The sequence below is a fragment of the Pan paniscus genome, chromosome 6, assembly GCF_029289425.2.
Source record: "Pan paniscus chromosome 6, NHGRI_mPanPan1-v2.0_pri, whole genome shotgun sequence".
Lineage (NCBI taxonomy): Eukaryota > Metazoa > Chordata > Mammalia > Primates > Hominidae > Pan > Pan paniscus.
This window is the reverse complement of record NC_073255.2, coordinates 12,265,006-12,291,294: the sequence shown is the minus strand read 5'-3', so window position 1 is coordinate 12,291,294 and position 26,289 is coordinate 12,265,006. Positions and strand designations below refer to the sequence as shown.

At 39.7% G+C, this 26,289-nt stretch overlaps 1 protein-coding gene across 1 annotated transcript in view; it reads left to right on the top strand.

Moving 5' to 3' along the window:
* Positions 1-25,363, top strand: part of COL28A1 (collagen type XXVIII alpha 1 chain) — a 199,480-nt gene extending 174,117 nt beyond the window's left edge. Inside the window, exons 33-39 of the mRNA XM_055115702.2 lie at positions 118-198; positions 288-323; positions 5,488-5,524; positions 7,468-8,016; positions 10,141-10,298; positions 20,492-20,630; positions 22,213-25,363. Of these exons, the coding sequence (XP_054971677.1) occupies positions 118-198; positions 288-323; positions 5,488-5,524; positions 7,468-8,016; positions 10,141-10,298; positions 20,492-20,630; positions 22,213-22,385 (1,173 nt within the window). The 3' untranslated portion in view covers positions 22,386-25,363. The remainder of the gene's footprint in view (positions 1-117; positions 199-287; positions 324-5,487; positions 5,525-7,467; positions 8,017-10,140; positions 10,299-20,491; positions 20,631-22,212) is intronic.
* The last annotated feature ends 926 nt before the right edge of the window (positions 25,364-26,289 follow it).

The following is a 26,289-nucleotide window of genomic DNA, read 5'->3' as shown; positions in this document are numbered from 1 at the left end:
ACAAGAACTGAAGGTCTTCAAGAGATGCCAGTTGCAGATAAACCAAATTATAGAGCTTTTCTTATCTGGCTTTTAGATTCACATTCTGAACCTATCATTTTACCCTATTGTGTAAAGGGAGAGCACGGAGAACGGGGCGATGTGGGAAAGAAAGGTGATAAAGGAGAAATTGGAGAGCCTGGATCTCCAGGAAAACAGGCAAGAAGTAGTTTTTAATGTCTCACTGTGATTTTATACTCTAACTGGTTCCAACCTATATTGACTTTTACTCTTCTTCTACTAAGTAGGGTTTACAAGGACCCAAAGGAGACCTAGGACTTACAGTGAGTATCCATTCTAGAGGGTAATTGAGGGTTTTGTGCTTGCAAAATTGTTGCATTCATGCTTTAGCTTTAGAATTATGAATTTTTTGGATGCAGAATCCCAGTTTCTATTTAAATGAGAGCAACTACTACCAGCCCAGTGTTGACTTAGATGCATGAGGTAGTTGAATCTGACTATGAGGGGAGAAATAAAACCTTGTCCTGCCTTGTGGTGGGTGTGTGTGACTACTCCACTCGGATCCTTGGTAGAAATGATCACACTGCTGTTACTGGCCAACAAGGAGGTGAGCTGTTTCAAAAAAGCCAGATTACCAAATGACTTTAATTTATGTGATTCATCTCATTTTAGAATGAGGACTCTTTTTTCCTGAACTAGTTCCTTTAGAAGTGCTCTGAGAAGAGCAGCAATCACAAAATTGGGATTATAGTTATATATTGATTCAATTATTCAATAAGTATTTTTTGAGCATCTATAAACATTTCCCTGTTCTTCTCCCCACACCATTAAGAACAGAAAACTGACTCTTTAAAGTCTCATGAGTGGAAGGCAAAGTCTCATTCTTCCTTTTTGCTTTGAAGGCAATCTATCTTCTGGGGTTGAGGAAAATCACAGACCTTTTCCTTTTTTCCTGTTAGACTTTTCCAGGGTTGTGGTCTAGTGGGGCTGATTCAATGTACTAGGAACATCCAAGTGTGAGGGAGTGGCAGTTCAGGTGGTGAAGGCAAGAGCTGAGAGCTGGGCATGTGACCAACAGAACTGCACATGTGTTCCGCGGACTGTCTGCCTTTTTCTCTTTGTTGTTCCCCACCGCAAGTCAGACCCCGAAAGATGCCCATAGTAGATGAAGTAGCTACATATGCACAATTTCTCCCCAAAAGTAGCAGGGGAGAGTGTATGTAAATGAGCAGAGGAACGTTCCCTGTAGGTTTATACCTGCCCTACTGTCCCAACGTGGGGAGAGGGACTGGTTTCCTTTCTCCATTCGTTTATTCATTCATTCATTTCACCAACCTTTATTGGATGTATCCAGTAAACCTTACTCTGGATCAGGCTCCAAAATAGGCACTGGGGAAATAGTGGAGAGTGAGGCTACTTCTTGGAACTGAGAGAGCTCACAGCCTGGTGGAGAGAAAGACAACAAAGATGTTCACCTACAGAGTGATACATGCTATGATAGAAGATGTGGTCTCGGGGTCCAGAGCAGACAAAATGGTGTATGATGGTGTTTGAGGGCAGGATAGGCTTTATCTCTTGAGTGGAAGCTTTTCAACCAAGAGGCAGAGACCTTAGAAGTAGGGACATCATTCTGCTGACTTTGGTTTTCTAGATTCTGGAAGAAGAGACTAGCAAGACGAGAAGAGTGAAGGAAAAGAGAATTTGCATTAAGTGAGAATTTAGTGTGTGACAGGCTCTGTGTTAGGCTCCTGTACATCAGTACATGTTAGGCTCCTTACCTAGTACTGCAGGGTGTTTTAGAGGCCCCTGCTCTGGAACCGTCGTCCTTCTCCAGCTGCACTCCTTCCTCCAGGTTAGAAGTCCTTGGGGCCAAAGGGCATGCACATATGTCCCTCTATGTCGCATTCTGGATGCATGCAATTCCAGAATTCTCGGTTGAAATGACCACAGGTTTGGAGAGCTGAAGCACTGGCCTGGATGCATGGGCCCAGCCAAGAAGTGACCAAACAGCAGGTGGTTTCAGGGGATTTGGACAGAGCTTGGAAATGAGGACTGGTTCACAGCATGAATGCTGGCCAAACCCCCATGCAGTGTAGGACTCGTGGGTTGTGGTACAAGAAGACGGTGACAGGCTGATGGCCATAACCTTCTCTTACCTAAGATCCCACCTTTAATCTGCATGGCTCCATGAGGTAGACAGTATCTCCACATCAAATGGAGACACACAAGTCAGGTTGGACATTATGCCCAAAGTCATCTAGCTGGCATGTAGCAGAGCCCTTATAGCTAGAGGTGGCCTGTCTGATACCAAGTTCAGGCTGCTCCCCCATGAGAGCTGTTCTCAGAAGGCCTCTTTCCTCTCCCCCTCTTATCCTTTCTGTGATCGAATGTATCCCCCAATAGCTATCAATTGTGCAGATTCATTTCAGACTAACAAACTCCTCTTTTAAGAGGCAAATGCCATTGATGGCATTAAATGTTTTAATACATCTCATAAAATTATTTAAAAAGACTCTGTTTCTCCACATGTCACTTCGGTGTTAGCATTTCCCAGTGTCTGGTCCCAGTCTTCCCTGTCTTCAAACTCTCAGGGAATGTAGCCACTAAAGGCAGGGGGACATATAGTTTGAAAAGGCTAATTCTATAGTACAGTGAAAGCATATAGTGAATGAAAAAATAGTGTTTTTATTTTAAGCAGAAAGAATGTATTTATCAAATGTGGGGAAGGGGAAACACACTGCTTTCAAAAAGGCTGAGAAGCCCTGTTCTAGGCAATCTTATTTTTAGTCCCTGTTTTAACAGCCAACTGTACATTGGCATTTCTTAAATCTGCCTCCTGCCTGGACAATTCTCCCAAGCGCCAGATCTTACATCCTTGGCTGCCCGTGGACATCTCTAGGTGGATGTCTTATAGACGTATGAGACTCAGCCAGACTCAAGCTGGGCTCAGTCATCTTCATGAGCTCCCAACCTGCCCCTATCCCACTCCTGCCTCTCTCAGAGTATGGCCCCACTGTCATTTGCCTCCTCTTAGACTCCTTCTTTCCCTCATCCTTTCTTCCAGTTATTCACCAAGCCCCTCATTCTTCTTCTGGAATGTCCCTCCAGGCCTGTCCTCCTCATCCATTACTACTACCACAGCCTTCTGATGTCTGTTTTTTTTTTTTTTTTTGCGTGAATTATTTAGGAAACTCAAACCCCTCCACTGGCTGCTATGATCATCTCTGTTAAATAAAAGTTCCACCAGAGCTCTTCTCTGCCTAGGGATCATGTGAGTCCCACTGCCCAGGAGAAAGTTCACACTCTTCAACATGACACAAAGGTCTTCAAGAGTCCATCTGTCTCCAACATTTCTTGTCATTGTTTCTGCTATGTGCCCTGATTCATAAGTTTACTCGAGTACTGTAATGCAGTATGCTCTGACAGAAGGCCGACCACCTTGCCTGAACGCTTCCCTTCCCTGTCCCAACCTGGTCAGAGTCAGCCTCCCTGGACCACAGTCCCATCCTCAGTTTCCTGCCCCAGGAATTCCCAGCAGATACAGATGGTTCCTTGGCTCTCCATAGCACTTACGAAAGTCTTCGTTTGTCTGCTTCTTCCTAGACTGTGAATCCTTTGAGGGGTATAAATATGATGCCTTCATCATTGGCACCAAGTAGCCAAGGTAGTTATTCAGTGATTTCAGTGGAAGGAATGAACTCTTCCAGTCACTTAAATGCAAAGAACATGAAGAAAAAATTTACATATATGGTAACTTCAAGCATTTTAAACCTGATTATGCCACAAAATATGTTGCAAAATTAAAATCTAACCTTGATACATGCATTGCTCTTATAAGTGAGTAAAAAGCAAATATTCCCATAGAAAAAGATAAGACAAAGAACATACACAGATTGCACAAGAGAATACAACCTGGAAACATGCATATGAAATGAAATGTAGCCTCATGAATAATTTAATTCGTGTAATTTAAAACAATGAGAGATTTTGCTCTACCAATTGACAATGATGATATAATAATAATAGCCAGTATTGGGTGGCTAAAATAAAACAGATTTTCTTATATACTGCTGTTGGAGGTGTCAGTTACCACAACTTTTCTGAAGTACAGTATGAGAGAGTGTATCACAGAGCCTTTAAATGGCCGCACATTCAATTTCAGTAATCAAGTTTTTCAGAATCCTTAATAATGTGGAAAATGAATTATAATATAGTATTAGGTGACAAATTATAACCATAAAACTTGGTGTATAGTATTTTCTCCATTTATAAAAAATTAAACATAAATATATAAATACATATATTTCCCCTTTCTAGATATACTTAATATAAATATATAAATACATACGTTTTACCTTTCTGTACATGTTCTTGTTTCAGATTTTTTAAAATGCCTTTTTAAATGTGGAAAAGCATGACAAGGCCTAGAAAAAAAGAAGACTGTTGACTCTCATTTTGTAGAATTGTATTATATAACTCAGCACTGCAGTAGATGTTCTTTTTAAATAGCCACTTGGAATCGTTAGCTTTTACTTAGTTTACAGTTTAAAAAGTTAAATTAAAATACTATGAATATTCCCCACATATTCTACTTTTAAGCCATGTTACAGGCTACATCACCTCCACCTCGATTTGACATTACAGATTTGTTCTTAAAAATTTTACTTTTGCACCTGTTAAACTTTATTTTCTTAGATTGGGTCCACTGGTCCTTCCTGTTGAGATCTAGCCTTCTGTTAATCATCTCTTTTAGCTTCAAGTGTTTGGCAAATGTAGAATCCTGCCTTCTCTAGTCTCATTGTAGTTACTTATAAACCCACTGCACAGGGAAGGGCATTGGCAGCTTTATTTCTAGTACCCGGCTCATTTCAGGCCCTTCTGATGGAGCTCGTGGGCAGCAGGACAAGAAAAGGGCATTCAGGAACATGGGGAAATGTCACAGAAGAGCCAAAGTGAGAGTGTTAAGAAGCTGAAGAGAGGACTTGAAAAATCAGGAACTAGTACAGAAAAAGAAGAGAAAATACAGCATAGAATGAATTCTCTGTAGGCATTGGGGCTTGTCTTGGTTGCTCAGCACATGTGGTTTAAACTGTATAACTGAATGTATATATAGCACCACAGCACCGTAGGTATGTTAAAGCTGCCAGACCCTGTGCTAACGTGTGCATAACATTGATTAATCCATACCATAGCCCTGAGACACAGACACTGTTAGGGCACCGAATGCCCGAGGTCACACAGCTGATAAATGCTGCAGTTGCAATTTGAATTCCAAAAGTCTCAGCTGTTAAGTTTCACAGCTCAAACGCATTTTAGTTATGGTCTATTATAGTCAGCTTTTGACTTCTGTGTTGTTTATTTTATTTTCTGCAGTGGAAGGATTAAATCAAATGGTCCAATGCTGACTGTAATGAGATATCTTTTATGGCTATAGGAAAAATATTACAGTCATACCTATAGTAATACATTTTTCTTTTTATCCCCTAGAAAGAAGAAATTATCAAACTTATTACAGAAATATGTGGTAAGATTTGATCAAGAAAAAAACATCACTTTAAAGTATCAGCCCCACTATGTACTGTGCTGGTGAGAGAATGTGTTCATCCAGATGTATATTATATAGCTAGCGGGAAAATGTGAAGCTCATTTGAAAAGTCGATGGAAACTGAAAGGAAGCAGTAAGAGAGACTGTGGGAATCCTGATGTAAGAAAATAAAATCGTCTTCCCAGGCTGGTTAAGGCATGTGAAGGTGCCAGCCTAGGGTATGTAGGCAGCCGGGCCTTTTGTTAGCACAGTGCTCGTTTGTATTCAGTGACATTTACCTGAGCTGAGACGAAAAACTCAACAAAGGAAATATGACTACAAGAGCCAAACTGGTATTTGAGTCCAGCCTAGCTGGTGATTAGAATGTCTGTGTTTTTCCTGAAGCCATGAATTCTTTCTGAGTAGAGTTTTGAGTTGTACTCAGTCCCAAAGGTGGGAGGACAGAGTCAGGTATTCACCTTGCTTCACAACTACTAAATGCTTCCATGACTGAATGGTAGACTTAGAATTACCAGAAAGAGGAAGTAAAGAAATTAGCCAAAAGACAAGAGACTAATGGAATAATGATGGGAGAATCTTCTGGGTTTAAAGTGGTCAGAGGCAGGCATATTGTCCTTCTGTACAGAGAATCCCAGAACCAGCTTATTCCCTAAAAGACTGCTGGGCCTAAGAAGCAGCCTGGGAGTCTCTCTAGTGAGAGACCAATCTAGACATGGCTTCTGGGTTCTAGAAGCCCTATAAAAATAGCACATGATTTCCTGATGGTTTTCTGTGGCAGGCTTGTTGAACAACATGAAGATATGAATAAAGAAACAAAATCCTGATAATTTATATTTCCTGATGACTCTGGCAACTGCTTTAAGTGGTTGTTTATCAACCTAAATGGAAGGTTTTTTTTAATTGACTAGTGTTCTCGGGGATTACTCCCCTCAAAAGCTTTCACAGCATGGAGGTACTGCTGGCCTCTTGATAACGTGAAAGCTGCCATAGTTGTCATTTTGGGTGACTGGAGACATTAACTAGAGTAGTTAGGGATAGCTGTTCCTGTGTACATTTAAGGTCCCAATCCTTCTACCACAATGACAATTTTTCATCCCATTACTTCATCCATTGGCCAGTCTGGTGAGCAAATTTCAATTTTCATATAAGGCTATGGTTGAAGACTGAAATATCAGCTTTCAGATTCAGATTAAATACAATGGTGGGATGATAAAGAGCAAATGTCAGATGGTGGTTACCTCTCTGGGAGAGGAAGAGGAATGTTATTGGGACGGCATCCACAGGGCATGCTAACTCTTTTAAAAATATTTTATTTTATAATCCAAGAAATGAGCACATAAGTATTTATTATTTTATCAACTACAGTGTTTTTCCAAGTATATATATATATATATATATGTGTGTATATATATATATATATATATATTTTTTTTTTTTTTTTTTTAAGAGTCAAGTATAGAAACCAGAAGGGGCTGGGCACGGCGGCTCATGCCTGTAATCCCAGCACTTTGGGAGGCCGAGGCAGGCGTATCACGAGGTCAGGAGATCGAGACCATCTTGGCTAACACTGTGAAACCCCGTCTCCACTAAAAATACAAAAAATTAGCCAGGCGAGGTGGCGGGCACCTGTAGTCCCAGCTACTCGGGAGGCTGAGGCTGGAGAATGGCGTGAATCCCAGGGGACGGAGCCTGCAGTGAGCCGAGATCGCGCCACTGCACTCCAACCTGGGCGACAGCGAGACTCCGTCTCAAAAAAAAAGAAAGAAACCAGAATGGAGACAGCTGTCAGGTATTTTCACAATCACAGAAAAGGAAGAGAATCGTTTAGGTCTCAGGTTCATCATTGCCTTTTTCTCCCCTCCCCTCAACAATCTGATGTCAATCATTCCCACAATTTTTCTCTCTCAACATTCATCTTTTAGGTTGTGGGCCCAAATGCAAAGAGACTCCACTAGAGCTGGTGTTTGTGATCGACAGCTCAGAAAGCGTGGGGCCAGAGAACTTTCAGATCATTAAAAATTTCGTGAAGACTATGGCTGACCGGGTTGCTCTGGACCTTGCCACGGCCCGCATAGGCATAATCAACTATAGCCATAAGGTGGAGAAGGTGGCTAATTTGAAGCAGTTCTCCAGCAAGGATGACTTCAAGTTGGCTGTGGACAACATGCAGTATCTGGGGGAAGGCACATACACAGCCACTGCTCTGCAAGCAGCCAACGACATGTTTGAAGATGCAAGGCCAGGTGTAAAAAAAGTGGCCTTGGTCATCACTGATGGACAGACAGATTCTCGTGATAAAGAGAAACTGACAGAGGTGGTGAAGAATGCCAGTGACACCAATGTGGAGATATTTGTGATAGGGGTGGTGAAGAAAAATGATCCCAACTTTGAAATATTCCACAAAGAAATGAATCTAATTGCTACTGACCCAGAGCATGTTTACCAGTTTGACGATTTCTTTACCCTGCAAGGTAAGGAAGGCTATCTGGCCCAGGGGAAAGGCATTTATGTTGTTCCTCTAAGTACCATATCACTGGTTTGTCCTGACCAAATAGAAAAATCTGGAGGTTATAAGGCTTAGGCCAACATTAAACGGTAACACGTAAACTCCAGAAGATTAAAAATGTTTAATATCATTCAGTTTGGAGGATACAATCCCTTGTCTTTATTAAGGGTTAATAAATGCTGAGTTGGCCTTGGAGTTAACTAGAGTCCATGGTCAACAGACAGGAATGGAGAGAAAGAATAGGACTTGGGGGTATTGCTAATATTGGTTAATGTTCAGAAAGTTACCTAACTAAAATAAGGGATCGAGCAAGCCAACAGCAAGGCAGAAAACAGTCAGGAAATCAAAATGAATTAAGAAGCACCTGCCGAACGAAAAAAAAGTTATGGTTATCTAAAGAGATGAGAAATGCAAGTAACTGGGATTAATTAGAGGGCATGTTCTATTCTCTGTTTTTATGAAAGCAGATAATGATGAATAAACAGGTTGATATCGGGAATTTATCTCAAAGAACAACCATTTATTTATTTATTTATTTATTTATTTATTTATTTATTTATTTATTTATTTTGAGACGGAGTCTCACTCTGTCGCCATGCTGGAGTGCTGTGGTGTGATCTCAGCTCACTGCAACCTCTGCTTCCCGGGTTCAAGTGATTCTCCTGCCTCAGCCTCCCAAGTAGCTGGGACTACAGGCGCACGCCACCACGCCCGGCTAATTTTTTGTATTTTTAGTATAGATAGGGTTTCACTGTGTTAGCCAGGATGTTTTCGATCTCCTGACCTCATGATTCACCCACCTCGGCCTCCCAAAGTGCCGGGATTACAGGCATGAGCCACCGTGCCCAGCCAAAGAACAGCCTTTTAAAATTCATTGTACAATGCCAGGCACAGTGGATCACGAGGTCAGGAGTTAGAGGCCAGCCTGGCCAACATGGTGAAACCTCGTCTCTACTAAAAATACAAAAATTAGCTGGGCATGGTGGCGTGTGCCTGTAGTCCCAGCTACCCGGGAAGCTGAGGCAGGAGAATTGCTGGAACCCGGGAGGCGGAGGTTGCGGTGAGCCGAGATTGCACCACTGCACTCCAGCCTGGGCGACAGAGCAAGACTCTGTCTCAAAAAATAAATAAAAAATAAATAGAATTTATTGTACAGCCAGTGCTAATCTGATGGGCTTCTCTATGCTAAGTTTATCCTTTCACATTAACTGATATATACTAATGAGCCATCCTAGGACATTGATCTAATTTAAGCTATGATTAAATTATGGTCCGTATGACTTTATAATAAAATTTATCCCAATTCTTTGAAAACCGATTATTCATTCTGGCAGGCCTGTACCTGGCAAGTTTGTGAAGTAAGTGAAAGGCTTCAGTTTGGCTCCATCCTTCCTCCTTTACCCACCTGGGAGTGGAGTCTGACGTGGCTGGGCACAGCCCATCAGTGCCTCATGCCCTGCCTATTCCGTGTACCAGCACACTGGCCCTAAGGAAAGCATACCATTCTCAGAAACTTTCCATTTGCGATTTCTCACCTTCTCCAGAGCTTTCTAACCTAGGGTTCTACTTCATCAGTACCCTGCTGGCTGACTGGCGGGTTTGTTTATCTGATATGTTCAATCTCACCCGGCTGTGAATGTGTTAGACTAGCCAAAGACATTTCAGAGCCAACTTATATTTTAATCCTTGAAGAGCTTTATCATTATATCTGGAGTTAGTAATTTGTTACAGCCTGTAAAGAATATTTGCAACTGGCTGGCCATTTGCTATCCTTAAAACCAGAGGTAGTTGCCAATTCAACTTATTATGGGTGAGGCTAGCTCTTGACAAGGAGTGATTCACGTTGAACAGAGACACTTTGGGTGAACATACATTAAAGTCATTCTTTTGCCTCTTTGTGTCATGTATATTATTTTAGATGACCTCTTACACAGGATGTAAAAATGCTTTTATAAGTTCGTTAACTTAGCAGTTGATTTCAAGGAATGGGAAATTACATATTTTAAGGAGAGTGCAGATCTTTTTAAATGAGTTTTAAGTATTGTTTCATTGCTTCTACTATCTCTCTTTTCTACTTCTTTTTTAAAAGACACCCTGAAGCAAAAATTGTTTCAAAAAATTTGTGAGGATTTTGATTCCTATCTCGTTCAAATTTTTGGTTCATCATCACCTCAACCTGGATTTGGGATGTCAGGGGAAGAACTCAGTCAATCTACTCCAGAGCCTCAAAAAGAAATTTCTGAGTCAGTAAGTAACTGTCTCACTTACTTTGTGAGCTTAAAATGGTGTATTCTCTCTGTTTCATATCAAAGATCATTCTGCCCTGCATTGTCAAGAATCAGCTGAGGCACGTGTATTTTTAGGTCCTTGGCTCTAAATGTTAGTATCTTGACTCTAGATTTCCAGTTCTGAAATAGCATTAGGTTTTGTAGGATATTTTTTAAAACTTACATATTTTATAAGTATTTATTAAATGTTGCTGATAATATTTTTATATTATACTCCTATCACCATCAAAGTAACCACGTATGCTGAAACAGATTAACACAACACTCTGAATTCACCTACTTGCCATGCTGTGCAGTGCCTTTCATACCCAGGCCACAACTCTCCCTCTTCGTCTGTGCATCTGCTTCCCACTTTGTACTCTCTCATGTTTTTTCTAAATATGCATATGCCCAACTGGCCACTCTCCCACACTCCAAGCCATGTGTTTGCTCATTTGGCTTCCACCTCCTGTGCTCTGAGTGAGGACTGTGAGGGAGGCTATATATGCATATGGTGCAAAGTAGATGCTCTGTTTCAGAGCTCCTGAATCACATAGTATGTGAAGAACCACCTCCTGAATCAATTGAAACAAATGTGACTGTCCTCATAGCAAGCTTCTGGGAACTGACTTCAGCCAATCAGATTATGGGCAAATATTCGTTTTTTTAAGGAGAAAATGGGGGAGCCTTTTATAGTTACCGATGAGTGCTATAGTCTCTTCTCCACCAAGTTGCAACTTGGGCAAGTCTAGACCAATTTCTATTAACCCCATGGACATCCTCTGGCAAGCAGGCACATAACAGTCATGCCCCTGTTCTGTAAGCTCAGTAAAGTCCTTGCACTGCCCTTTTCTGAAGCCTTCATGTACATGAAAGAGTGATCATGAGCATGTGCAACAGTGTTCTAACATCAGGGTTCAGCTAACAGTCTACTTAGACTAAGGCCCTAAGGAACATTCGGATCAGTAGTTGGACTCAGGGCCATTCAGGAATCAGGCCTAGGATACCATTCCTAAGGGCACAGACTATAGAACTCACTAGATTCTCGTATCCTGTTCACAAAAGTGCAGAAAGGCCTCTAACATATTTCTATTTGATTAAATACTAACCAACTGCAAAATGGGTAATTCCAGTCAGGGCAATAGATTCTACTAAATTGCAGATTGAAATTAACACAAACATTTATACTCCATGGTCTATACCAGGTGTCAGCAAACTCTGTAAAGGGCCATATACTGAATAGTTTTGGATTTTCAGGTAATTTGATTTCTGTTCCAATTACTCACCTCTGCCTTTGAAGTAGAAACATAGCCATAGATAATACTTAAATGAATGAGTATGAATAAGTTCTGATGAAACTTATTCACAAGAACAGATAGTGACTCAGATTTGGCCCACAGTGGTTTGCCAACCCTGATCTATATTGTGCATTTTAAAGTAAATTCCAGACAATAATGGACACAGTCTATCTCCTCCTGAGCATGGACCGCTACTGGGGCCTCTCCTGTTTGTGTGACTTACCACTTTGTCCCTCTCCTAGTCAATTGACATCCCTTTCTAAAGCCTTCCTAAACAAGAGCAAGCTCAGGTTTCGTCCAGGAATTGATGCTTAAACTGAGCCCTCCTTATAATCACTGAATCACATTTTTTGCTATATTAATACCAATGAATTCCAATAGCATGTATTGATTATTAACTGCTGTGATAGATGGTGTGGCTCTTAAGACATGGCTCCTGCCTGAGAGAAGCTCACATTCTTTCAGGGAGAGAGGTAAGTACAAGACGCATTACGAATTTTAGCCAGAGCTATGAAGGAAGCACAGAGATGATGCAATTAATTTCAGGGAAGAGTAATGGGAAAGTGTCTTAGTCTGTTGGGGCTGCCATAACAAAAATACCATAGACTGAGTGGCTTAAACAACAAATATTTCTTTTTCACAGTTCTGGAGGTTGGGAAGTCTAAAATCTGGTGTTTGGTGAGGGCTTGCTTCCTGGCTTGTGAACAGCCACCTTCTCGTTATGTCTTCACATGGCTGAGAGACAGCTCATCTCTCACATCACTTCTTATAAGGGTATTGATCCCATTCATAAAGGCTCCACCCTCATGACCTAATCACCTCCCAAAGTCCCCACCTTCAAATACCATCACACTGGGGATTCAGGTTTCAATGTATGGTTTTTGGAGGGACATAAACATTTAGTTCATAACATAAGGCATCACAGAGGAGGTGACATTGAGTCAAGTTTTAAGAATAACTAGGAGTTTTTCAAGAGAAGGGCAGGGGGAAGGGTATTCCTAGCAAAAAAAAAACCAAAAAAACAAAAAAACAAAAAAAACCAGTAGGCAAAGGGAGTCTTTAAAGCGCCATGGCATTTCAAGAAAGTTGAACAAATTCAGTCTAATTGTAGCCTAGGGTGTGGGTGGCAGAGTGATGAGAGCTAAAGCTGGACAGGTAATTTAAGGACTAATTATAAATGTCTTAATGTATTAAGGCAAGGAGCTTGAACTTCATCTATAGGCCAGGCAGGCAGAGACAGCAGAGGAGTTTTAAAAGCAAGAATCATATAGTCATATTTGGTTCACAGAAAGAATAACCCTGATTGCTGTGTGAAACATACCTAGGAGGAGGAGGTGAGGAGACTGGAGGCTGAGATATGAGGCGTGATAGTCCAGGAAAATGATAATGAGGCCCTGAAAGAAGGCAGGGGCACTGGGAATAAAAAGGAGGCACAGATTGAAAAGCCATTTCTAGGGTAGAATTAACAGGATATAGTGATTGAAAGGATTGGAGGTAAGGGAGAGGGAGGGGTTTGGGTAGGACTATCAGGTTTCTAGCATGGAGATGAGATGGATTGAAACACTATATACTGAGATGGAGAATATAAAAGGCAGGGTGGTTTTTTTTTAAAGGAAAATAGTGAGTTTAGTTTGCACCATGTAAAGGCATATGACACGTAATGAGGAAAAGTAAGAACAGATCCCTCTGTATCCCATCCCAGGAAGCCTGATGGCCTTGAGAGACAAATGACATTAACAGACTAGGACATATGAAGCTTTCTAGTAGCTGGGGAGGGGAGGACATAAGAAAAATACAACCAAAATACTCTGGATTTATAACACCAAGAGCCACATGAAGGGAAACTGAACATCAGCTAGGTCTCTCTAGGGGAACTTTGACCCAGATAGTGGGACCTTGCAATGAACTTGACCTTCTCGGATAGCGCCTCTTGTCTCTAGGCTTTCTCATTCTGGCTCTTTTTAAAGAAGCACCAATGCAAAACAATTTTTAAACAATTATTTCCTTATTGATATTTAGTTTGAACAAACGTGCATTTCTATTCACATTTAAACCTTTGACATACAGTCATGCATCGTTTAATGACAGGGACACTTTCTGAGAAATGTTTCGCTAGCCAATTTTGTTTTTGTGTGAACATCATAGAGTGTACTCACACCAATCTAGATAGTATAGCCTACTACACACCTGGGCTAGATAGTTTAGCCTATTGCTTCTAGGCTACAAACCTGCACAGCATATCACTGTACTACTGTAGGGAACTGTAACACAATGGTAAGTATTTATATATATAAGCATATCTAACCATAGAAAAGGGTAAAAATACAGTATTATAATTGGATGGGACCACTGTCGTGTATGTGGTGTGGTTGACCAAAATGTCATTACGCAGCACTTGACTGCACAGACATGCACGTGCACACACACACACACATAGTATACACATACACACATACAAAAACATATTTATGCCTCTGTGCATGCACACCCACCTTTAATAAGTATAATCACAGTATCCAAACATTTAAAAAAAAATGAATCTGTTACAACCTTCCTATTCTCAGATCCTTCCTGAGCCTACCCTAGGCAATACTGCAAAGCTAGTAAACGATCTCAGAAGTACCATTTCCCTTTTGTTGTCTCTTCCTTTTCACTGTTGTCCCTTCTGTCACTCCCTTAAGACACCTAACTCTGTCCTTCCTTCCTCTTCTTCTTTCTACCAAAATATGTTCTTAGCGAAAAATAAAATTAGCATTCTCTCACCGTGATCGTGAAAAACATTCAAATTCTTCATAAAACCCTGCATAACAACTAATTATTAGTATCACTACAGAAGGTTGCTGTACAAGTATTATTTATTGCTTATAATAGACTTGTTACCCTCAGAATATAACATGCACCTGTGTTATGGAAGAGGAAAAAAATAAAAATAATAAACATATTGCTAACTGATCTAGAAGAAATATTCTAGACCTGGAAGTCAGGAAACCTGGTTTATGGTCTCATGGCTGAAGCTAAGGACTATTCTCTTGACTGCAAAGTCTGTAGTTTTTCTATTTTACTATTTCTGAAATTGGGATGCATCTATTTAATGTGTGTGGTCTTTTTTCAAAACTATTTTAAAATTTATAGTATATCTCATGAATGACATCTTAGAAATGAAATCTCATAGCTGCCTGATGTTAGGGGAATCACCTATTTTCCTGAGGTCTCAGTTTTCTCATCTGTAAAATAAAAGAATGTTGCTAGAATGTTCTTCCTGTTCTAAAAGTATATGATTACAGCTGTCAAAAATGTTTACTGGGTGAAGCCAGAATGCAGGCTATTTTACTGCACTAATGTATGAGAGGTTTAAACAGAACAAAATCCTGCATTACACCCTTTATGAAAGCCACAGTGAATCCAGAGAGGTGCAGCCCAAATTCAAGGTGTTCCTAAAGGCCCCAGTAACTTTAAAATGCAAATAAATAACCTTCAGTTTAAGTATTTGAGTGCAGAGAGACCTGACAAAGAAGTGTGTTTGATTCTTGGGGAGAATCAATCAAGAAGGACTCCTGAGAAGCCAGACAATTTGAAGATGCTGGCTGTAGAATCCCCAGAGCCAAATTGGAGAAATTTTGACCCACACTCCTGGGAATATGCTAAGTCTTAACACAAACACTAATGCAGATGATCATTAGCATTCATCCAGAGCAGACATGTGTTCAGATTTGAAGACTTTGTAATATATGCAAAATTCTGGGTAATAAATTCAAGGAAAATGTTTGGAAATCAGAAAGCAAAAGACCTTTTGGATGTGGCACCTGGTCAGCAATCCTTCTTAGCTCATGCATACATGTTCTTGGGATACTGCACTGAGTCTGTTTTCCTCCCCTTAAAGATCAGCTCAAAGGCTGAAAGAGAATGGTGATAACACGTCTGCTTGTCCAGCTACACGGAGCAGCCCTGGACTCCAGGTGTCGGCTCTCAGGTGTCCCTAGACAACTCGTTTGTGCCTTTTACTATGGTGTCCCTGCTTAGAGCTGGAGCTAGCCTTCTTTTCCAAGGCAGGCCAGTGTGGCTGGAGTAGAAATGTGCAGAGTTGACAGGCAAGCTTGTGTTTTCAGATTTAAGATTTATTAACAAGAATAGAAACAAACATTTGACTGCGTACTCACCACCCGGAAGTAACCAATGTTTCCATTTGTTCATTCACTCTTGCTTCAGTTAAAGTCCTAGCTTTTTCCCTCCAGGGCTCTTTTTCCTCCTCTCTCCAGAGGCAATCACTGTCGTGAATTGGGTGTGTATTCTGCCAGTCGTTTGTGTTGGTTAAATCCAACTTTTAGAGTTGGAAGGCATGTTAGGGCCTAATTTTTTTTATTTGAAAAATGATGACGTTAAAGTCTAGAGGAATTAAATAATGCAAATTTATCTCTTTCTCTTTCGCTCTTTGCATATCCTTATTAAGTTCAACTTGAAGACGAGTGTAACAGAAAGATTAACCCATTGTGAATTTATTTAATGGATACTTTTTGCCTATTCTATGCTATGGAAAAAAAGAGGTAGAGAAAGAAGAAAAGAAAGAAAAAAGATAATTTCTCTTATCAGGGAAGTGGAATTTATATATAGGAAACAAGAAATTATACAAGATAGTGGAGGGGAGGAAATTTTTTTTTCCTCTACCCATCTTAGGGTTATTAGCTAGGTAGGGCCTTGTAAATTAGACTGACAAAAGACAGATTAACAATAGAAAAGCACACAGAAGTTATTAACATGTAGCATATACCCATAGGAGCATGGAGATGAGTAGCTCAAAGGGGTGGTTAGAACTTGGTCTTATATAGCATCTTAACGAAAGAACAATGGAGCTTAGAGGAGTGACGACAATGGGAAGGGACTTTCTACAGCAGCAGATGGTGGGAAGGTAAACATATGGGTGAATTAATGGAAGATAAGGATTAGTGAATAGTTTTTTATGTAGAGTCCTCTGGTGTATCTCTGGGCTAAGTAAGGGTCTAGACTCCTCTCGAGTCATTACCCTGATTTTCCGAGGAGGGATTCCTTTACGAATGTATGTCCTGCATTTAGACAAATGAGCTTATATCTGATTCTCAATTGCCTTCAGTTCAAAATAATCAATGTGCCAAAGTGGCATATTTTGGGAGGCATATTCTGTTACTCTTCAATAGGATAGGACTAAAGGTTAAATTCTACACAATCAGCACTGAGTATAGAAGAGTCAGAAGGTACTGTGCATCATCTAGAAGGGGAGAATCAGTACTGACTGGGTTATTGGAGAAGGTTTTGCGGATGGAGACCAACTTTTCCTAGGCTGTGGTGGAAGGGTTGATATTGAGAGCCTGAGGCAGAATAGAGAGGAAGAAGGAATGAAGGGTCCTGACCAGATATTCTGGGAGTAGTGGAAGACAAGGTTATAAAAATGCGGAGGAGGCCGGGCGTGGTGGCTCACATCTGTAATATCAGCTACTTGGGAGGCTGAGGCATGAGAACTGCTTGAATCTGGGAGGTGGAGGTTGCAGTGAGCCGAGATCGTGCTGGGCAACAGAGCGAGACTCTGTCTTCAAAATAATAATAATAATAATAATAATAATAAATGTTATAGAGTCCTGGTGAAATATATAGAATGATCATAATATAGTATATTTTTTAAAATAGCACAGAGCATAGAAAACTGAACATACAGTATTTTTTTGTAACAACAACAACAAAAAAAATGGATATGCACCTAGAAAAAAGACTAGGGAAAAATATACCTGAATGCCAACAATGACTATCTTTAGGAGGTAGAATTACTTCTGATTTCTATTTTCTTTTTTTTGATATCCACATTTTCTAAAATTCCTTTCAGTTAACATGCTTGCTTTTGTGGTAAGGAAATTATAAAAATAGCAAGCCATAATAACTACGCATTTGTGGAAATAATCTGACATCTCACTGAGCCAGAAAATTGATGAAATTATTTTCATTTATTAAAGTTAGTTTTGCTTGTCTTGGAATCTGTGGGGTAATGTTAACAGATATCAAAATTTCCAAATGATTATGTGATTGAGAATGGAAACACACACTCCTAAGCTTAGAAGAGGTAAAATATAACTTTTGAGGACTCAGGACTTGAACAAGGTAAAGATTTAAAGGCTGAGTTAATTCTTTAAAGAAAACTGTGCTGCTTAGCCCGCCTCTTCAATGGAACAGTCTCACCTTCTAGACCGTATATCTGAAGTGTAGACTAATGTCAGTTGGCTTTTATGTTTGATAAACTTACTCCTCAAACTTTTATTTCTTGCTTAAAACCAAATACATGCAGGCAAAAAAAAAAACCAGTACTTTTTTTCCTGAAGGTTTGTCACTAGCTTACCAACAACTTTTGGAAAGTTTCTTAATCATTTATAGCTTTGTATTCCCCCCAGTAGAAAATAAGGGACTCGGTGCCGGGCTCAGGAGGCCAATGTGGAGGATCACTTGAAGCCAGGAGTTTGAGACCAGCCTGGGCAGCACAGCGAGACCCTATCTCTATAAAAAATAGAAAAGAAAACAAGGGACCAAGAGAGTTTTCCTCTAGCTTTAAATTCTCTAGTATAATGATTATTTTTAAAAGTTCACATTCAAATTGCTGTATGTGCATACAGGATCATTCTGAAAGAAAGAGGAACCTCAAGTAATCCATAGTTTTGTCTCCACTTGTACCAAAAGTTGTGTTTAGGGGACAGTGAAAATTTCCTATTGTATTTGAATTGTGTGCCCTTTATATAGGGCTAATGACCAATCCAAATGGAAATCTTTGCTCTAAGTCACCTGATAGTAATTTAATCACTGTAGAAAATACGCATACATGAGTAATAGTACTAATTACTTTTTCCCTCTTGTGTGTGTATGTATGCATGCACACACACAAAAAATCAAAAGCAATAGAACAGCTTAGCTGGCAGAGGGCAGTTAATGATGACAGCATACCAGGATCCCTGGGTAAAAAAGCATAAAAAACTATCTCAGTCACATATTTGACTATTTAAATAAATAAAAATGCAAACAAACAAATAAACAAGAGAAACTCTTGCAAGGATAAATAACCAAGTGTCAGGACTCAGGTGAATGACTGATTCAATTGCATACAGCTGGAATCCAAGGAAAAATTTGAAAAAGAAAAAAGAATATAATTATTCCCATAAAAGATTTGTCTAGCTCCTGGTAATTGTCAAGAATGACTGACATGATTTTTTATTATTATACTTTAAGTTCTGGGATACATGTGCAGAATGTGCAGGTTTGTTACATAGGTATACACGTGCCATGGTGGTTTGCTGCACCCATCAACCTGTAATCTACTTTAGGTATTTCTCCTAATGCTATCCTTCCCCTAGCCCCCCACCCACAGACAGGCCCCAGTGTGTGATGTTCCCCTCCCTGTGTCCATGTGTTTTCATTGTTCAACTCCCACTTACGAGTGAGAACATGCGGTGTTTGGTTTTCTGTTCCTGTGTTAGTTTGCTAAGAATGATGGTTTCTAGCTTCACCCATGTCCCTGCAAAGGACATGAACTCATTTTTTTATGGCTGCATAGTATTCCATGGTGTATATGTGCCACATTTTCTTTATCCAGTCTATCATTGATGAGCATTTGGGTTGTTTCCAAGTCTTTGCTATTGTGAATAGTGCTGCAATAAACATATGTGTGCGTGTGTCTTTATACTAGAACTTAAACAAATTTACAAGAAAAAACTCTATCAAAAAATGGGCGAAGGATATGAACAGATACTTCTCAAAAGAAGACATTTATGCAGCCAACAAACATGAAAAAAAGCTCATCATCACTGGTCATTAGAGAAATGTAAATCAAAACCACAATGAGATACCATTTCATGCCAGTTAGAATGGCGATCATTAAAAAGTCAGGAAACAATAGATGCTGGAGAGGATGTGGAGAAATAGGAACACTTTTAAACAGTTGGTGGGAGTGTAAATTAGTTCAACCATTGTGGAAGACAGTGTGGCGATTCCTCAAGGATCTGGAACCAGAAATACCATTTGACCCAGCAGTCCCATTACTGGGTCTATACCCAAGGATTATAAATCATTCTACTATAAAGGCACTATTTTTTTAAAAAAGTAAAATGCCTTTCTTTCTTGTTTCGTTATATATCATAAATTTGGATGAAACTTGGAAATTTTAGTCCAGAAAATTTGCTTTTGAAACAAAAATCCTTTGTTCTTTAGATATCAAACATTTCTTAGAGCATCTTATATGTGAAGCATCCTACAGCATTTGGTATTAGCTGGGGTCTGATAATAGAAAGAGCAGGCAAAGGTGTCTGCAGCTGAGATTTGGGTAAGCAATCAAAAAGTGGCCACTATTGTTTTTATTTCAGCTGTGTTATTGTCTTCTGCTACCCTAATTCCCAATCTCAAAATTGACTGAGTTCATGGTAAATATTTTGGAATATATTGTTAAGACGTCTAGTGTTAGGAAATGGAGAAAGGCCATAAAAATGTTAAAGAAATGAGTGGTTATTTTCTCATAGCAGTGGCTAAGAATGAAAATAAACTCCTCTCAACTTTGCATCTTTCACACCTGCTTTGGATGTCCCAGCACCCAAAAATCTGTGCCTGGAGGTGGGCTGCATGTGTGTATGTATGTGCGTATATGTGTGTGTACACAGAAATACACCCACACCAAGTGGTGGGAAAATCCACAACTTGAGTATTCAGGGATGCATGACACGGAGGAGGGGCATTATTTCCTGAGTTTTATTTGAAATAGTATCAGAGAGCTAGGGAAACACAGCATGGCTGAACTAGTCCTTATATGTTCCCAAAAGCAAACTAGTATTTTTTTTACTTGATATTATCAGAAACACAAAATGTGAATATTTTTGTGTAGTTGAGTGTCACCAGAGACCAGGATGAAGATGATAAGGCTCCAGAGCCAACCTGGGCTGATGATCTGCCTGCCACTACCTCATCGGAGGCCACCACCACCCCCAGGCCACTGCTCAGCACCCCTGTGGATGGGGCAGAGGGTAGGTAAACCAGAACTCCAAGTCCCATTTTGGTTCTACAGTCTTGTGCGCATATTTGGTGCACAAAGGAAAGAGAGATCTGCCAATCTGCTACTGTATCTACAACGTGAGGAAGGCACAGGGTTACCCAGAGAGAAAATGTTATGATTCTAAACAAGCAGGACAAAATATAGTTTTCACTGGACTATATGTAGAATTTGAAAACTGTGGAGTAAATTTGGTCTATGAAGAATTTCAAAGTTCTTATTTATTATTTTAATTTGAATGCCTTTAGAGGGGATTGCATTCTCCTGTTTACCGTAGTCCGTACTGCTCCCTATTGTCTTACATGTGCCCTTCACACATGTAGGCATTTGAATTTGTGATCCTTTTATTGCACAGGAAAGAGAAACAAGCTAAAATCTAGATTCTGATTCATTAACATATTTTCTATGGAGTTAATATCTATAGAAAATGTATTATTATGTACATATTTTCTGCAGAACATGAGAGACAATTTTTGTGCTCAAAAGTTTAGATTATCTTTAAAATGAATTACACAATATACATTATTTGCTTTTGTTTTTAAGGGCAGAGGTAGTAGAAATCTATGGCTCATTTCCATTTGCTCTAGGGAGTCTTCATAGTAGAGGTAGATTTAGAGGTAAGTTTTAGAAAATAAATGAACCGAGGCATACCCCAAATCTGGGAAAATGTTTAAGGCAGAGAAAGTGCTGGTTTAGCTATTGCAAAATAAAGTTTATCACATATAAGTCCCAGATAGCAATTATCTATTTGGGGATTTTTTGTGTGTTTTTTGGCTTCTCCCACCTTGGCATCACTTCCTGAAGTAGGAAATACTAATCAAGGCACTCCAGAGTACCAAACAATAAAAAGGCATTTAGCAAATGAGGAGTTCCATAATTAAAGGAACCTTCTTAGGACAATGTGGCTTTATTGTTACAGCTGTCCTATGCTTTCTTATAGTAGATGTATTTCTACGATAAGACAATATGACGTTAGAAAGTTGTATCATGTTTTTAGTGTCCTGCAAGAGCTGCTCTTTTAAAAATATAATTGTAATATAAAGACAGTCCTTCATTTTACTTTTTATTTTTTTGTAACTTAAAGTTTTCCTTTCATAGTGGGCAATTGCATGTGATCATAGTGGTGCCTTCTGTGAACAGAATGGGAGGAAATGTGTACAGAAAGTGGAAATATTTTTTATTCTAAATATTAATTTGATTGTAAATCAAATCCAGTGTAAATGAAAGAAGTCCTGTCTTTCTAATCCCCACAAAAGTATTAGCCAATGAAGTCTCACTTAGGCTTTCAGGGAAATAAACATTTTTAATGTGGTTTCATGAGGATCAAAAACTTTCATGTTTTCAAAAGAATTAATATCTAGTAGCAGAGTTTCAGGTGGTGAGGGAAATATTTTCGGTTTTAGGGAATCCTTCTTTCACTTACTTAGAACCATATTTTCTTGGTTCGTTAGTGTGCATGAAGAATAAAGTTTATTTATGTAACTTTATACAGTTTTTATTTTTCATGTCTTCAGTATAAGAAAAATCCGTGACACATTTTCCTTTTCTCACTCTAGATCCTAGATGTTTGGAAGCCTTGAAGCCTGGAAACTGTGGTGAATATGTGGTTCGATGGTATTATGACAAACAGGTCAACTCTTGTGCCCGATTTTGGTTCAGTGGCTGTAATGGCTCAGGAAATAGATTCAACAGTGAAAAGGAATGTCAAGAAACCTGCATTCAAGGATGAGCAAGTAAATTGGCCTGTCTCTATCAAAAGCATAGAACTCCCTAATTTCCACATATTCACCCAATACAAATACAGCACTATATTTGAGTGTATACTGAGTATTTACAACTTATACATGTAATTGAATTCTCACTACAGCCCCAGGATGTACATATTATTAACCACTTATATAGGTAAGAAAGCTGAGGCTCTGAGAAGTTTAGTAACTTGTCAACTGTCACCCAACTAAAAAGTTTCTGAGCTGAGGATTTAGACTTAGAGCTGTGTAACTTCAATACACAGACTCTATCTACTTCACAACCTGCAATGTGATTCTGATTCCTTTAATTCCTGTTGTATGTACTATGTCAGCTCAAACCCCTACCCCTGTCCCTGCCCGTACCTCCACCCACTCACCTCCCTAACCTCCTTATGTCCCTGACAGTAGCAAGACGTAGGTGATAGGAAGGACTTTGGTGTGGGAATTAGAAATGATGTAAATGTTTACGCAGGAGTGCTGGGATAGGAGTCGGGATGGTGAGGGTAGTTAGATTTTTGCCTCACTTGCCCTGAAAGTGGTAATAGGGAGAAACCAATCTGAATTACAATTACTTAAATGTATCACAAACTGTCATTTTGTATTCCTCCAACATGTTTGGTAACAAGTGTTTAATGTATGTTAAAACAAAGAAGCTTTTTATACCCTTCCATTAAAATATGTCAGTGGGCCCTTCCATTTTATGGAGTGGAATGGGAAGGCCCTTGACAGCCAGGAACCACTTGAAGTTGGCATCCACTCTTGAACAGTGTGTATTAAAGACAGGATTCACACTGAAAAGTGAGCCACCAAATTGAAATGCGAGTAAAGGAGAGTAACGGAGAATTGACTCTGTCATTTTATAATACTTTTGCAAGATCCTGTCTGGGAAGAGCATTAGTTCTGAGCTGAGTTCAGACAGCACTTGCATATTTCTTTTTTTTTTTTTTTTTTTTTTCCAGACAGAATCTTGCTCTGTCACCCAGGCTGGAGTGCAGTGGGAAAATCTCAGCTCACTGCAACCTCCCGCTCCTGGGTTCAAGCGATTCTCCTGCCTCAACCTCCTGGGTAGCTGGGATTACAAGCATGCGCCACCATGCCCAGCTAATTTTTGTATTCTTAGCAGAGACAAAGTTTCACCATGTTGGTCAGGCTGGTCACGAACTCTTGACCTCGTGATCCACCTGCCTTGGCCTCCCAAAGTGCTGAGATTACAGGCTTGAGCCACCCCGCCCGGCCACATTATTTCATTTTACAAAACACTTTCTCAGCTGGGCGCTGTGGCTCACGACTATAATCCCAGCACTTTGGAAGGCCGAGGTGGGCGGATCACCTGAGGTCAGGAGTTTGAGAACAGCCTGGCCAACATGGTAAAACCCCGTCTCTACTAAGAATACAAAAATTAGCCAGGCCTGGTGGTGTGCACCTGTAATCCCAGTTACCCAGGAGGCTGAGGCAGGAGAATCGCTTGACCCTGGGAGGCAGAGGTTGCAGAGAGCCAAGATTGCCCCACTGCACTCCAGCCTGGGTGACACAGCAAGACTCTGTCTCAAAACAAAAACAAAAACAAAAAACAAAATACTTTCTCCTTCTATCAGGTCTACCCTCATTCAATTCAACAGTGCGAAAAAGAGCACTCAAGGAACGAGATGGAAGAATAGCCATCTTGGCAGAAATAATGATATGTATAATTTTTTTATTTAATTAAAATTGTATTATGTAATGTTTGATTCTACAAAAGAAGATAATGCAACATGTTTGTCAATTTTTTTAAATTTTACTTTAAGTTTTAGGGTACATGTGCACAAAGTGCAGGTTTGTTACATATGTATACATGTGCCATGTTGGTGTGCTGCACCCATTAACTCGTCATTTAACATTAGGTATATTTCCTAATGCTATCCCTCCCCCCTCCCCCCACCCCACAACAGGCCCCGGTGTGTGATGTTCCCCTTCCTGTGTCCATGTGTTCTCATTGTTCAGCTCCCACCTATGAGTGAGAACATGCGGTGTTTGGTTTTTTGTCCTTGTGACAGTTTGCTGAGAATGATGGTTTCCAGCTTCATCCATGTCCCTACAAAGGACATGAACTTATCATTTTTTATGGCTGCATAGTATTCTGTGGTGTATATGTAACATGCTTGTCAATTTAAAAACATGGTAAGATGAACACCAGTGAACACATCACCTAGAGAATGAAGCAAACATCAAAAATTCTATTGAAGCTTCCCGTGTGGCCCTCCGCCATCCCAGCTCTCTATTCCATGCCAGGGATATCCCATTTTGAACTTCGTATTTACCATGTCAATGTGTTGTTGACTTTTATAGGTAATTTTACATGTAAAACTTTATATATCTCTATGTGTTGCTAAACAATAAATATTTAGCCTTGCTTATTTTACAGTTTTACAAAAATGGTGTCAATGGTGTCATATGCTAGTCTTCTGCAACTTACTATTTTCATTCAATGTTATAACTAATCCATATATTTTATGATATATAAATGTACTCTAGATAATTTATTATTTAGCTTTTTTGAGCTTTAAAAAACTTCCATCATAATATGTAATTCTCTACAACTCACTAGATTATTGCATTATAATTCATACATGTTCATTTACTTCCACGGTTGTATATTTGTGTGAATATACCACAATATGCCTCATCTATGATCAGTTAAGTTCTCCTATTTCATTTTCCTCAGTATTCTGCCACTGTTGCTGTGAATGCTCTTATTCGTGTCTCTTGGTACACACGCATCAGTGTTTTTCTGGGGTATATTCCCCAAAAGTAGGATTTCTGGGTTGCAGAGTATGTAAACGTTCAAAAGTAGTATATCATACCCATTTGTTTCCTGAAGTGTCTGAGCCAATTTATTATAAATTCCCACCAGTTGCATATAAAAGTTCCCATTGCTTGATATTCTTATCAACATTTAGCATTATCACATTTCTTTATTTTGCTAGTATAGGTATAAAATGGTATCTTATTTTATTTTATATTTGTTTTTGAGATGGAGTGTTGCTCTGTTGCCCAGAGTGTTGCAGTGGTACAATCTCAGCTCACTGCAACCTCCACCTCCCGGACTCAAGTGATCCTCTCACCTCAGCCTCCTGAGTAGCTAGGACTACAGCCGCCTGCCACCATGCCAAGCTAACTTTTGTATTTTTAGTAGAAGTGGGGTTTTGCCATGTTGTCCAGGCTGGTCTTGAACTCCTGGCCTCAAGTGATCCATGAGCCTCAGCCTCCCAAAGTGTTTGGATTATAGGTGTGAGCCACGGTGTCTGGCCAGTATATTATTTTTATTTACCTTTCTCTGGTGACACCTTACCATGTTTATTTACCCTCTGTGGTGCTGCTTCTGTGAAATACCTGTTTATAATTAGGAAAGATTTTCTTTATTGGATTGTTTGTCTTTTCCTTAATGAGTTCTTGGAATTCCTATATATCTGAAATATAATTCTTTGCTAATTATTTATGTTGCTAATATCTTCATAGTTTGTCTTTTTACTTTTTTCTTATTTTAACAAACTCAATTTTAATGCAGTCCAATTTACCCATCTTTCCTTTTGTGGCTGGCACTGTTGTTCCTTCTTTATTCCACTCAGCCTGTCAGCATCTCAGTCATCTTTCTCGGGTGAGAAATGTCCTTAGGACAAAAATGACTCTGAGTGCTGGCTCCACCTCACTAGATAATCATCTTCGTGCCAGGTAACTTCTTAGGAGCCTATTAGCTCTTTGGTGTCAGAGGCATCCAAACCAGAGTGACTCCACCTTGAATAAAGGCTGCATAAAGCCAAACCTGCTGGGTTACATTCCCAGGAAGTCAGGTACTCTTGGTCACAAGATATTTATGGTTAAGGGAACAAGTTAATGGTGCTAATTAAT